The 14,851-nt window shown below is 43.8% G+C and overlaps 1 protein-coding gene across 1 annotated transcript in view; it reads left to right on the forward strand.

Annotated features, from left to right (window-relative positions):
- The window catches only part of PLEKHN1 (pleckstrin homology domain containing N1), a 42,671-nt gene that overhangs the window by 13,079 nt on the left and 14,741 nt on the right, over positions 1-14,851 (forward strand). The window contains exons 3-6 of the mRNA XM_073656957.1: positions 7,109-7,252; positions 8,032-8,112; positions 9,307-9,400; positions 9,824-9,948. Coding sequence (XP_073513058.1) covers positions 7,109-7,252; positions 8,032-8,112; positions 9,307-9,400; positions 9,824-9,948 — 444 coding nt within the window. The remainder of the gene's footprint in view (positions 1-7,108; positions 7,253-8,031; positions 8,113-9,306; positions 9,401-9,823; positions 9,949-14,851) is intronic.

A 14,851-nucleotide genomic window follows, 5' to 3' on the forward strand; every position in this document is an offset into this window, starting at 1 on the left:
GCGAGGTTCTTATGTTGCGCGCGCCTCCATCTTACATGCACAGTATTTTTTTTCTTGCCTTTTTGGCCTGAGCGCTTTCAGCTGCTTCTGTAAAACTTGTCCTGTCCTTGGAATAATCCCCCTGTAACACTCCATTGCTTTAATTGGTTTTTACCCATTGTCCCCTTTATCCATCCACATTCTAACAAGTATCAGGAGGAGACGTCCCTCCCGCTGGGGCCGATCAATGCTCCGGACACGACTGCGTCTTGGACATAGGTGGGATTTGATGACTCAGGGGATTCATTTAGGACAAGTGTGTGTGTTTTGTTCTGGTGTTAGACATTTACTTTAACTGACCCTGTACATGTAGTTCGGTTTCCTCGCTTTACTAGTCAGTTCTGAGTTATGATGATTTCTTCTCCTTTGTGCAGGTCTCTACCTATAATGCGCATTGTTTCCTCTGCAGTCACATGATCGAACACTGACTGCCGCTTCATTTAGATTTTGATGTGTATGGTACTTATAACAAAAGAAATAAAAAGCTTAAAGGGAACATGTCATCAGAAAATGACCTGTTAGTGTTTTGTAGTTCTCCTTCTTTATCATGATCTATTAAAAACAAAACTTGAGCTTTGCAGCAAGTGTGAAAATTGCAATAATAGACTTGTGCTTCCTGTTGTGTACAGAAGTCTTTTCAGCAGTCTCATTATCACAGAAGATCACACTGACTGATAACACCTCTATAAACCGTATATATAACACAGGATCTACCATTCACAATAGGTGATGTTGACTTGCCACCTGGGCCGTGGGGCACCCGGAACCGGGCTTCTGTACGATGCTGGGGGCAGTAGTGGCAACCTGATCCCGTGGCTCAGGGTGGTCAAACCAAATTGTGGCAGTCTATTTATCAGTGTTTTGAATGTCCGACTACGCCACCCGTGGATTGCGGTCAGGGATAACCGCCGCTGCGAGGCAGACCGCTGAGGCTGGTGTTGGTGTGCAGCACAGAGATAGGATAACTCCCCACGGGAAGAGTGTAGCCTCAGGGCAGTGTAGGTGGATGCTGGGGGTGATGGTGCAGGCGCAGCAAAGATCACACTGAGTCCAATGGTGCAGTCCAGGGTTTTTACTCAGTTGTTATCCATGTCACTTCTGTCAGCAATGACTGCCCAAGCCGTGCTGCGTCCACCAGGTGAGGAGCTCGGTCAACCCCCAGGCAATTCAGGAGTATGGCACAGGACCCCCATCTGTCCTTTCTCTGGCCTCTCGTGCCCTACCAGTGACCAAACTTCTGTCCAGCTACCGCGGACCGTGTCGGGTAAGCGTTGGCCTCCGCTTCCCGCTATCCTATATGGTGCCTTCCTAGCAGGTTTGGCGGGGGGTCGCACCAATAAATGATCACGACCTCCGGTTCTTGGCTGAGGGATGATTTACCTCCACCAACTTGGGAATCCGGTACTCTTCCACAGCCTGACCCTTCACCCGATATAACGTGGGTTTGCAACGGTTACTGTCCGTTCTGCTCTCTCTTAGGGTCCCTTCTGCCTTCTTGTTTCTGGAGCCTTTCTACTCCTCTGTCTCTCCTCTTTCCTTCCTTCTCCTTCTTCTCTTCTCCTCTCTGGCCCTGGCCTTCTCTCTAGGCCTGCCTCGTGGAGCTGAGCTCAGGCTGAGCCTCGGCTCCCTGTCAGCTCTCTCCCTTCTGAACCTCTGACTCGACTTCTCTCTTGACTAAGATGGCTCCCACCTTTTATCTGCTTCTGTGTCTGAGCTCAGGTGACCTGCACCCAATGAGCTCCTTCCTATGCTCCAGAAACCGTCCCCTCTGCTCCTACACCACTGGGTTCTCTCCCCACTCCAGCCAGGGACATGGTCAGTTGTGCCTGCATAAATGGGAGTACCTTCGAGCTGTCCCTCGGAAATGGGGTGAGTGTGTGTATGCAGCTAACTGAGCCCTGGTCCACACTCCATCCTTACCCGGGAGTGGAATATCACACCTCTGGTTGAGGTGCAATACCCCTGTGGCAACTGAACCCTTGGGGCGCCACAATGTCACAGCTCACCTCCTCCTCCTGTACAATGACTGATAACACCTCTATATACAGTAGATAACACAGGATCTACCATTCACAATAGGTGATGTCACAGCTCACCTCCTCCTCCACCCAGAACAGAGTATGCCCCAAAAATAATTGTATACGAGTAAATGGGGTCAGTTGGTCTATTGCTGCTAATGTCAATGTGGATGCTGAAAATAACTGCAGGTAGGAGTCTAATATTATTTATTTATTTTACTCACTTATATAGCGCCATTAATTCAACAGCGCTTTATCAACACTGTCCCCATCAGGGATCACAATCTAGATTCCCTATCAGTATGTCTTTGGAGTGTGGGAGCAAACAGGAGAACCCGGAGGAAACCCACGCAAACACTGGGAGAACATACAAACTCCTTGCAGATGTTGTCCTTGATGGGATTTGAACGCAGGACCCCAGCGCTGCAAGGCTGCACTGCTAACCACTGAGCCACCGTGCTGCCTAATTGCTAGATTACTGTATATATCTGTGATACTGCGGAGTTTGGGCCAGGACACTTGTGGCCATTTCATCCATTGTGGTCTTAGTATGGACTGTGACGTGGATGGGATAAAGTGGCCTAATTTGGGAAGTGGTACTCTGATTTAACATGGCTATACTGTATGATGTTGGTTCATGATTGGCAATCATGTTAATGGTGGTTCATAATTTTTTTCTCCTGAATACACAGTATTTTTCTGATGGGGTGTCTGATTTAGTCGTCCCCTGCAGATCTGCACGTGGTCGTTGTGCACAATGTGCACTGCGCATTCCTTGGCGGGGTGGAATGTTCCTTTCCCTAGTTCCACATTCCGTTCCTGCTGATCCAGTAGTTGTTGCCAGAGCTCGTCTGGAGCCTGGGGAACCTGACAATTGCCGGCACAGATGTATCCAGAGCTGAGATACAATGTGTAATTGTGGGCTGCTTTTGGAGGGTGTGAGACAATCGCCCAATTACACGTTTAACGAAAAATGTGATATTGACTGTTAGTTTTCTGACCCATAATTGAGGGGTATGCATGTTCAGAGGGGTCGAGAGAAATGGTACTCAGGAGAGTTTGCCTGACGACATATATCTAAAGTTTATGGCTAACTTAAAAACAAAGGATTGTGCATGTTGAATTTCATGATGCTCAATCTTTATTTCTCTCCCAAAATCTGTAATGGAAGCGAATCAGGACACCGCCATACACATGGCCAATCCAACTGAAATTGTCAGGATTGGCTGACTACATGTGGTGACCCCAGTATATTTATGGCCTCAGGCGCCTCCCAAACTGAAGTCGTTGACTAGTTTAGCCAATAAAACACATGAATATCAGTGACTGAGCCCTGGACCTTACCCCACCAGTGTCCTCAGAGGTGGCAGCAAGGACCCGCGCTTGGCTTGTCCATCCTCTCGGGATCCGTAGGCGCTTACTAGACCATTTAATGTTATCTCTGACATGAATATGATCTTTTCTCCTCGATAGAAGCCCGGTGATCCGAGCAGTCCTTTCTTCGCCTCTGCAGTTAACACTCTGGCCATCTATTTGCTTCCAAACACAGAAGATTTGTTGTTCTTGTTAATCTGTTAACTTTTTGACTAAATCTGTCATCTGTAGAGGGAGCGCGGATTAGTGATACTTCTCCATGGCAGACATGAGGTGTGTCGTGCGATTAGGCTATCACCTGAGGTCTGCGAGTTCTTCCTCCATCTTACATCAGGCCTGGACGTCCATCAACACTGACTGCTTCAATGATGAGTTGTTAAAAATTACAAAATTGCTTAATAATGATAAATTGCTCATCCTGAGCACTCTGGTTCATAAATGTATTGCCATGAATACAGTGAAGGGATGAGTAATGGGAGAAAGGACGTACTTTCCATGTACAAAAGTATTGGGACACATTCAATACATCAACCCCATTTTCCCCCGGTGTATAACATCTGGCGCCTTGCAATGCAGTCACTGATACCAACGCGGTCCTGTAATAGGAGCCACCAATGTAACAAGTCCGTTCATGACATTTCTTCCCTCCTAAATCTTCCCCCATCACCTGTGAGTGATATTATTGAGAAGTGGAAGGAACCGCAGCCAATAACTGAAGACCCCGTGATGTTACAGGGTAGGGGTCCGAGTGCTGAGGAGCAGATGGCGGAAAAGTCACCAACGCTCTGCTGACTCCATAACTGTCCAGACCTCCTCTGGTATAACATCAGTACAAATGCTGCGCCCCCGCCAGGAGCTTCATGGTTGAGCAGCTGCATGCAGCCGTAAATTACCAAGCACAATGCCGAGCGTTGGATGGAGTGGTGTAAAGCCGCCAACACTGGACCCTGGAGGAGACGTGTTCTGTGCAGTGATGGATCGCACTTCTCTATCTGATGGAAGAGTCTGGGTTTGGTGAAGAAAAATGTTACCTGCCTGATGGCATTGTGCTCACTGTGCAGTTTAGTGTAGGAGGGATAATACTATGGGCTGTTATCAGGGGGCGGCCTCGGCCTCTAAATTCCATCGAAGGGAATTCTTAATACATCGGCACAAGACCTATTGCACAATTGTAGCTTCAGCTTTGTGGATACAGTTTGGGGAAGGCCTTTTCTGTTCCCCATGACTGTGCCCAGTGCACAAGGTCCATAAATCTATGGTTGGGGCAGTTTGGTCAAAGAACATGACCTCAACCCCATCCAATGCCTTTGAGGAGCTAGAACAGAGATTGTGAGCCCGACCTCTCTCCAACATCAGTCTCTGACCTTATTAATGCTCTTCTGGATGAAGGGGCAAAAATTCCCACACACATCTTCAAAGTTTAGTAGAAGATCTTCCCCCGAAGAGTGGAAGGTGTTCTATCTGCATAATCAGGACTAGCTCCATATTCATGTCCATGGATGTAGAATGGGAGGTCACGATACTTTTTCTCCATTTAGAATATGTAAAATCAAGGTTTGCATTATCAAAAATTACTTTCTGCTTGTCTGCAACACCCGACATGTTACACTTTGGCATAGAGAGGACCATTTTGACAAGACTTTGGCTATTTGCTCATAGTGCAGTTCCCTAATATACTGTTTGGTAAATGGCTCCGGAGTCAGTGCTTCACTTGGAGTGTTGAGTTTTGGTTGGTATTTTATCCATTCTGAGTGGAAGTTACTCTGGATTTGTCCTTTGTCCCTCGGACCAGCTCCCCGACAGGGTCATAGGCGGCCGTACATCTGTGTCTCCGGTTACAGCGCATGCAGTTGAGCAGTAAAACCCAACTATAATCTTTCCACCATCAGAAACTGATACAGAAGATCTCGTCTGCACAAAATCAGGATAGGAAATGGATAAACAGGTCTCCATAAAATCTGAGCTGCAGCCAAGTCCTTTTTTTCTTTTTTTGTATGGCTACTGATTAGACGTGAAACCATAAACTTGTCGACTGATGTTAGAGAATTGTACCCCCCTCCCATGGCTGTGTAGACAGAGACCACCCTGGAGCCCTTACATGAAGGCCTCAGGATTAGTGGGTCACTGTCAGTGATAGGCGTGGGGGCAGGATCAGCACAGCCACCTGAAACCAAACACTGGGTCAGTCAAGTTCAGTCTTTTGAACTCGATCCCACTGACCGGAGAAATATTATCAGCATTTCTATGCAGGATATAGTTTTCATTACTAAGTCGGTCTGTAGAGGCAGAGAATTAATCCCCAGTACAGGAAAAGTTTGAATATTTTTTTTTTTTTATATTATTTTTACTTTACGAAAGGTCTTATGAAGTTTGGATGAATTCATATGTGGCTGTAATGAACTATTATCAGTGCACAAAAAAACGAATCAAATTAAAGACCTGTCACTTGCCATAAATATTGGTATTTGTCATCCGGTGTAAATGTCTCTGTTCTCCTGAATCCGGCGTTAGTTTTCTTTTTTGCTCCTGAGATATGGTCATTTACATTTGTTTTCTTTTTACCCTGGACACAATGAGAAATATCTATCAAAACTAAAGCAAATTGAAGTAGTTTCCCATGCGAGGGCAACCAGTCCATTTTCACCTAAATTTTTTTTTTTTTTAGGCACCCTTTTAGAAAATGAAAGCGGCAACCTCTCTACTTTTTCTTGGCACTAAATGTTGTCCCTGATGGTTACGGAATATATTCAATTAAAATACCTGTCTGCTAATAGGCTGCTCAATGGGGTGGTCTCTTAGTTTGGAAAGTCCGCTTTCATCTTGTCTATTAGGCGCTAAGGAGGTAGAGGGGGATCCTAGCATGGACACTAAAGCTGGCCACACACACAATAACTGTCCACCAAGTTGAGCAAACTTTTGGCTCACACACATTAATATTCAGCTCGGCCGAGCGTTCGTGTTTTGTCAACTAGGAGAGAGGAGAAAGCGGCTGTCAGACACCCTGGACAGTGACTTATTTCCCCTGAAAACACAAAAATTGGGCGATAGAAATTTCAACTGTCCAATATTTCTCTCCCGACATCTGTCTGGGAAGAATCAGGTGGCCACCATATACATCAGATGGTCAATTGGTCCAGGTGAAATTGTTGGGTTCGGCCGACGTTCTTCTAATATGTATAAGGGTGATATCTTTTAAGGAGTGCCCCTGTCTATATTCTCATTTATTGGGGTATACTCCTTTTATGATCCAGAACGCTAAGCTACGAAGTACCAATGGCTCTTATGTAGGATTTATCTGAATGGCTACCGTTGCCACTGCAGGAGAAATGCCTAGCTGGACCAAACAAGATGGTGCCAGGACCTGGAGAGCTCAGCTGATTGCCCTGAGAGGTTCCATCCTAAGAGGAGGGGGGAGTAGTCTTTTCAATGTCACTTAAACACCCTCACACTTGTTTACCCACACATTATAGCTGATTGCTGGGGGTCCTATCTGGAAGGCGCAGGCGCTAGACAATCTGTCTGTTGATGACTAAATGTGAGGGCCTATTTTTTTTAAAAGAAGTTGATCTATTGGCTACAGTGGATTAAATTTATTCATTATTCTCTTAAAGATTAAAACGTTCCTAAATGGCTTGTTGAGTTTATAAGTCTTCTTTTTTTTTTTTTTTTGGTAATAGGATATAGGCAATGATGGGCAGAAGGACAATGTGGACCAAAGATTCCTTAGCATCTTCCGCAAGGGCAAGAAGAAAACGATTGTTCGAAACATGGGGCAAATGATTCATTATTCTAAGGTCAAGTTTCGATTCCAGCACAGCCAGGTAACTATATGGATATAATAATATTCCTGATGCTGCTATCCCCGGCAGCCCCCAGATCAATAGTGGAGCTTGGTGCTCGTTTGCGTTCCAATGAGACATTTCGGAGCCCCTTTCTCAGGTTCCATGAGTGTCCCAATGGTCAGACCGCCACCGATCAGCAGGTCATCACCTATCCCACAGATAGAAGGTGATAAAGTGCAATTTTTGGGAACAACTCTAATGGATGACTCCAATAGTTTGTGATGCATCAGAGCTGATATAATTGTCATGATTCGCCCGTGCCGGTGACTCATATATCCGATTGCCCGCGTCTCCATCTTGGACCTTAAGCTCTTGTTAAATAAAACACAACCTATGGTGAAGACTTTAACCTTTCTTGGCTTCTACATCGGCTCCTTGTCTCTGTTTTGTAATTATTTTTTAAAGGGGGTGTTGACCTAGAATTTTTTTTTACCTCAATGTGTATAAAACTGAAAAAACACATTATACTATCTTTATCCGAGCGGTATTGGCCAATGCAGCTCAATTGGTGTGTAGAGAGCACCTCCTGTGTCGCCATATTGCCAGTGAAGGGGGCTGACTCGTTTCAATAACTAAATGTACCCCTGTCTTTAGGGGTATGGCTTAGCTATGGAAATGAGTCAGTGAGCCAGCCCCCTTCATCACTTATTACAATAATCTCTTCACTGGGTCAGATCCAATGTGGAAGTGGAGCTGCCAGGATCCAGATTAATGGTTTATAAGATTTTCAAGTTGACACATTTTTTTTATATTTGTAGGATATCAGTGACTGCTATTTGGAATTGTTCCAGTCCCAACTCTACTTCCAGTCCCGAGGTCCCACTGGGTTGACCTATCAGGTATGTTCTCAGCGGCCACATGTGGTGTTTTTTTTGTTTTTTTTGCCTCTGTATCCGCCCCCATTCAGGACCTGTTATCTTGTGAAGGAGACATAAAAAGTCAACAAAATGCAAGAACCCTGACTTAATGTAGTTCCAGCCAGACAGACCTTGTTCCAGTATCTCTTGCCCTTTCACCTTTCAGGGTCACATCCATTGAACGTGTGTTTACAAAACACTTATACCCATCTTTTGTCTGGTTCATGAGAAACTCTGCAGCTCCTTTCAACAAGTTTGTGAAAGTATTTGTATATTTTGAGTTTATTGTGGTGGCCGATTTGCGGCATATTTTTTGTTTGCGTTTTTTCTTGACTTTTTCATTGTTTATTATATGCTGCAAATCGACAATGGAGTCACTGGACAAGGTCTACAAATCGAGGAACATTTCACTGGCGACGAAGACACGGCTCGTACATAGTCTGGTCTTTTCTGTAGTAACATAAGGACTCCAAAACCTGTACAATAAAGAAACAAGACAGAAGAATCAGCGCCTTCGAAATGTGGTGCTGGAGAAGGATGTTATCAACACCATGGATGGCAAGAAGAACAAATAAAGTCAGTGGAAGGCAAGGATCACCAAGCTATGACTTGCCTACTTTGGACACCTCATACGAAGAGATCAATCACTGGAGAAGGACATCATGGTCGGAGGAATAGAAGGAACAATGCGAAGAGGAAGACCAGCAACCCGATGGCTTGATACTATCAAGATAATGGCTGAGAAGAACCTGGTGGACCTATCTAGGCTGCACAATCGATCTTCCTACAGTTCGTTCATCCATCAAGTAGCCATGGCTTGGGATCGAGCCAAAGGGCATTAAATCATAACTATATGCTGAAAGATATCTGTGCTTCCGTTGTTTTGAGACTTTAATTTTTAATCTGTGTACTTTTTATTACATCCATCTCTAGTTTGCATATATCTATGGCCCCCTACCTCTCCTTCATTGGCATCTTTATTTTCTTTGTCGTCTCCAGATCATTCTCTGTTTTATACTATCACTGTTTTTTATTATATATATATATATATATATATATATATATATATATATATATATATATATATATATATATATATATATATATATATATATATATATATAATATAAAAATATGATATATTTTTATGTTCTTTTTATCATCTCTTCATTCTAGGGGTTGGTACCATTGAAGGAGCTGAGTGTTTACAAACTGGAACGTTCCAAGGTCCCTCCTAAACCAGAGGAAGAGCACGCTTTCCGAATTACGGGTAAATAAAAAATCCTTCCATAGTTAGTTATATGTAGTAATCCAATAAGAGTAAGGTGCCTAAAAACTTGCAACCAATTACATGTTTTTATTTTTTTTTTTACACCTTTATATCACTGTGCCCAATGGGGGTCATAATCCAGATTCCCTACCAGTATGTTAATGGAGTGTGGGAGGAAACTGGAGTAACCAGAGGCAAACACGGGGAAAACCTACAAACTCCTCGCATATGTTGTCCTTAGTGGGATTTGAGTCCAGGACCCCAGTGCACAGTTGTTAACCACTGAGCCACTGGCTATCCGGTTACCATGCATGACCACCTATGGCCTTACATCTCATTTTCCAGTCCTGATGGTCCAAAATTCTTGAGTTTTTTTTGGGCTATAGCCTTTTCTCACTGTTATTTTTCTCCTTCTTCTATCAGGTCCCCTGCTCAATCCTTTAATCATTTATTGTCCCACTCTTCAAGAGCTGCAGAAATGGCTTTACCACTTGGAGAAACAGATCCAACTTAATGGTGGGAATCTGGATACTTTGCCCATAACGGAGGTAAGATTTATAAGGAATGTCAGTGATGGGGACAGATGCTTTGAAGGCGCCTCTGCCATTGCAAACCGTTTTATACATAAAAGCTGAATTCTCCTTTTGGTCATCAGTTATTCCTTCCAGACCCCCCAATATATAGTTGTTTCAGCCAAGTATGCAAAAGTGATCAATGGAAAGAATTTTGAAACCAATGCCAATCGCCTATGGCGGCAACTTGTCTCCTGTGACAACAGAAGGATCAGGCATGTTGAAATCTAACTGTCTGATCTTTTTTCCCCCATTGGAGGAGAGTAGGCATGACTCCACACATTCCGGTAGGGTGGTCCCTCCAAAATCCAATGTGTATTGGCAGTTGTAGACTGGACAAGGAGTAAGGTACTTTCAGATACACTTTGAGGGATTGTGCTGCTGATCACGATGGTAATATCCTCATAATTATACGATTTAAACAAGCAATCTTTGGATAAATTCACATGGGGCAATGATTGGGAGCTTTGTTCTGTGTAAATGGGATTTAAAGTGAACCAGTCAGCACATTTTTAAGCATAGTGGTAGCGGTATGGTCGTATAGGCGCTTGTCCCCCAATCAAAATGATACCATATATAATATAATATAATATAAATATGAACCGCCAGTCATGAGAAATCTAGCGTAAAAGCCATATGCAAATCATGCAGGAAGTTCACTGGGGGTGTGCCAATGCACTTGGAAGCAGCAACCTAGGTGCACTGACACGCCCCCAGTGCACTTCCTGCATGATTTCCATATGGCTTTAACGCTAGATTTCTCATGACTGGTGCTTCAGATACATTTTTTGTATATATCATTTTTATTGGGCGATCTGCACCAATACAGCCTTACCACTACTTTCATGTGCAAAAGTATTCCTTTTTACATATGAGGCATCTAATATAAATTGAAAAAAAAAATTGTACTCTTCCCATGACTTCAGAAGCCCTGCAGATGCTAGTGGTGGGAACTCACCAACTAATGTCTACGGGCAGCTAGGCTCACACTACCTGTAGAATGCCTCTCCCATTCACTTTATAGGATGAGCTAAGTAGCGCCTCTTCTCCTCAGGGTAGACCGTGTTGGCTGGATATATTGTCTTGCATGAGAAGAGAGGCTATTTTGCATCCGACATATATTTTATGGACTTGGACAGCTGATCCCACCTGTTTGCTTTGGCTGTGCAGCTGTGGTCAGGACAGAGGGGTCATACACAGCTCCAGCTGTCGCCCCCCCACACAGGAGCCCTATAATCTCATCGTGGTATCTGACGTTCACAAGTTCATGGATTCAGTGGGATGGTTCATAAATTATTAAATTACATTTATATGGAGATGTGTTTACTGGTTTACAAACTTACATTGATGGTTGCTTTTGTATATGGAAGGACATCTAAACCTTTTAAAGGGTTACATAGTTTATAAGGCCGAAAAAAGACAAGCGTCCATCCAGTTCAGCCTATTTCTTGTGCACTGCAGCTATTCCGCAGCGTTGATCCAGGGGAAGGCAACAAAAAACCATGAGGTATAGGCCAATTTACATCATTGAGGAAAAATTCACTTCCCGACACCAATCTGGCAGTAAGATTAAATCCCTGGATTAATTAACTAAGCATAAGATGTAATTTTATTGTTCTCAAGAAAGGCGTCCAGGCCTCTCTTGAACTCATTAAGTGAGTTGGACATCACCACTTCCTCTCCCAGAGAGTTCCAGAGTCTCACGGCTCTGACCGTAAAGAATCCCCTTCTATTCTGGTGCAGGAACCTCCTTTCCTCCAGACGCATAGTGTGCCCCCTCGTCTTTGTCACCATCCTTGGTATAAACAGGTCATGGGAGAGATCTCTGTACTGTCCCCTGATGTATTTATACATGTTTATGAGGTCTCCCCTAAGCCTTCTCTTTTCCAATGTAAATAGGCCTAATTTTGACAACCTCTCTGGGTATTCTAGTCCCTCCATTCCCTTTATTACCTTAGTCGCCCTCCTTTGTACCCTCTCTAGCTCCAATATGTCTTTCCTGAGCACCGGAGCCCAGAACTGTGCACAATATTCAAAGTGCGGCCTTACCAGCGCTTTATACAGAGGAAGAACAATCTTCTCATCATATGCCCCTATTCCTCTTCTGATGCATGCCATGACTCTATTTGCCTTCGCAGCTGCTGCCTGACACTGAGCACTCCAATTTAATTTGCTATTAACCAAGACGCCCAGGTCCTTCTCCATGTCAGATTTCCCCAACGGTTTCCCATTTAATATGTATGGGTGACTGCTGTTTTTCTTTCCCATGTGCATGACCTTACATTTATCGGCATTGAACCCCATTTGCCATTTTTTGGCCCAACTCCCCAATTTATCTAAATCCTCCTGTAGCTGTGCCCTGTCCTCATCTGTATTAACTACTTTACAAAGTTTAGTATCATCTGCAAATATTGCTATTTTACTATGCAACCCTTCCACTAGATCATTAATAAATATATTAAATAATATAGGGCCCAAGACAGACCCTTGAGGCACCCCGCTAGTAACCCTGACACACCCTGAGCTTACTCCATTGATAACCACCCTCTGCTTTCTATCACTCAGCCAGCTATTTACCCACTTGCACACATTATCCCCCAGACCAAGCATTCTCATTTTATAAACCAACCTTTTGTGTGGCACGGTATCAAACGCTTTGGAGAAGTCAAGGTATACAACATCCACTGACTCTCCCCGGTCCAGCTGTGAGCTCACCTCCTCGTAGAAGGCGATCAGGTTTGTTTGGCAGGAGCGATCCCTCATGAATCCATGTTGATATGGAGTTAGACAGTTATTATCATTAAGATATTCTACAATAGCATCTCTAAGAAATCCTTCAAACAATTTACCCACAACAGACGTTAAGCTGACTGGTCTATAGTTCCCAGGGTCACTTTTAGACCCCTTTTTGAATATTGGTACCACATTTGCTTGGCGCCAGTCTAGTGGGACAGTCCCTGTCCATAAAGAGTGCTTGAATATAAGATACAGCGGTCTGTCTATCACATTACTTAATTCTTTTAGTTCCCGGGGGTGTATGCCATCTGGGCCTGGTGACTTGTCTATTTTGATATTATTTAGGCGTTTCTGAACTTCCTCCTGGGTTAGGTGGGTGATATTTAGCAGAGGGTTTACTTTATCACTCTGCATTTCCTCCAATAAATTGTTTTCTTTTGTGAAAACAGTGGAGAAGAAGCTATTAAGTAGGTTTGCTTTACCCTCATCGCCCTCTATGATTTTACCCAGGTTATTTTTCAATGGGCCAACGCCATCAGTTTTAATCCTTTTACTGTTTATATAGTTAAAGAACAGTTTGGGATTCGTTTTACTTTCCTTGGCAATTAGTCTCTCTGTCTCCTCTTTTGCTATTCTTATTTGTTTCTTACAGATTTTGTTTTTTTCCCTATAAGATATTAGCGCTTCCTCGCTGCCTTCTTGTTTAAGTTTACCGAAAGCCCTTTTTTTGTTTTTCATTGCCCTCTTGACTTCCTTATTTAGCCACATTGGCTTCCTCCTATTCCTAGCCCTTTTATTCCCATAAGGTATGTACCTTCTACAGTGACTATGTAGGACTGTTTTGAAAATGTCCCATTTTCTATCCGTGCTCCTATTACTAAAGATACTATCCCAGTCTATAAGGTGAAGGGCATCTCTTAGCTGATCAAACTTTGCCCTCCTGAAGTTCAGTGTTTTTGTGACTCCCTTGCTGGTCACCCTACTGAAGCACATGTGGAATTGTATAATGTTGTGGTCACTATTTCCCAGGTGCCCCCCGACCTTCATCTCAGTTATTCTGTCTGGCCTGTTAGTTAATATTAAGTCTAAAAGGGCCGTCCCTCTAGTTGGTTCCTGCACAAGTTGTGACAAATAATTGTCTTTGATAATTGACAGAAACCTGTTTCCTTTCTGAGATCTACAGCTTTCGGTTTCCCAGTCTATATCGGGGTAGTTGAAGTCCCCCATAATAAGCACCTCATTATTTTTTGCTACTTCGTCTATTTGTCTCATTAATAGACTTTCCGTGGCTTCTGCTATATTTGGTGGTTTATAACAGACTCCTATGATAATTTTATTATTGTTTTTTGCCCCATGTATCTCCACCCATAAGGACTCGACCTCCTCATTTCCCTCCCATACATCCTCCCGTATTGTAGGCTTTAGACACGTCTTTACATATAGACAGACTCCACCCCCTTTCCGACTTCTTCGATCCCTTCTAAACAGACTGTAACCCTGTAAGTTAACTGCCCAGTCATAGCTAACCATGTCTCGGTTATTCCCACTATGTCATAGTTACCTGTAGATATTTCTGCTTCCAGTTCATCCATCTTGTTTGTCAGGCTCCTGGCATTTGCTAGCACGCAGTTTACACAATTTTGTTTTGTTCCAATCTTCTCCCTGTGGATTGTATTAGAAATTTTCTTACCTCCCTTCCAAGTATCTTGTCTTGGACCTTCTTTGTCGCACTTCATATCTTTCATTAGTATGTTCTCTGGTTGCATGTTCGTGTCCGGCGTTTTTCTTCCCATCCCCTCTTCTTCTAGTTTAACGCCCTCCTGATGAGTGTTGCGAGTCTCCTGGCGAATGTGTGTTTCCCGGGTTTGTTGAGGTGTAGTCCGTCTCTGGCAAGGAGTCCGTCATAGAGGTAATTCACACCGTGGTCCAGGAATCCAAATCCTTGTTGTCTGCACCATCGTCTCAGCCAGTTGTTCACCTCAAGGATCCTGTTCCATCTCCTGACGCCATGCCCGTCTACTGGAAGGATAGAAGAAAAAACTACCTGCGCATCCAGTTCTTTTACTTTCTTCCCCAATGCTTCAAAGTCCTTGCAGATTGTCGGTAGGTCCTTCTTTGCCGTGTCATTGGTGCCAACATGTAT

This window comes from Phyllobates terribilis, unplaced genomic scaffold (assembly GCF_046119375.1).
Source record: "Phyllobates terribilis strain yellow unplaced genomic scaffold, ASM4611937v1 Scaffold_12__6_contigs__length_324123572, whole genome shotgun sequence".
Classification (NCBI taxonomy): Eukaryota; Metazoa; Chordata; class Amphibia; order Anura; family Dendrobatidae; genus Phyllobates; species Phyllobates terribilis.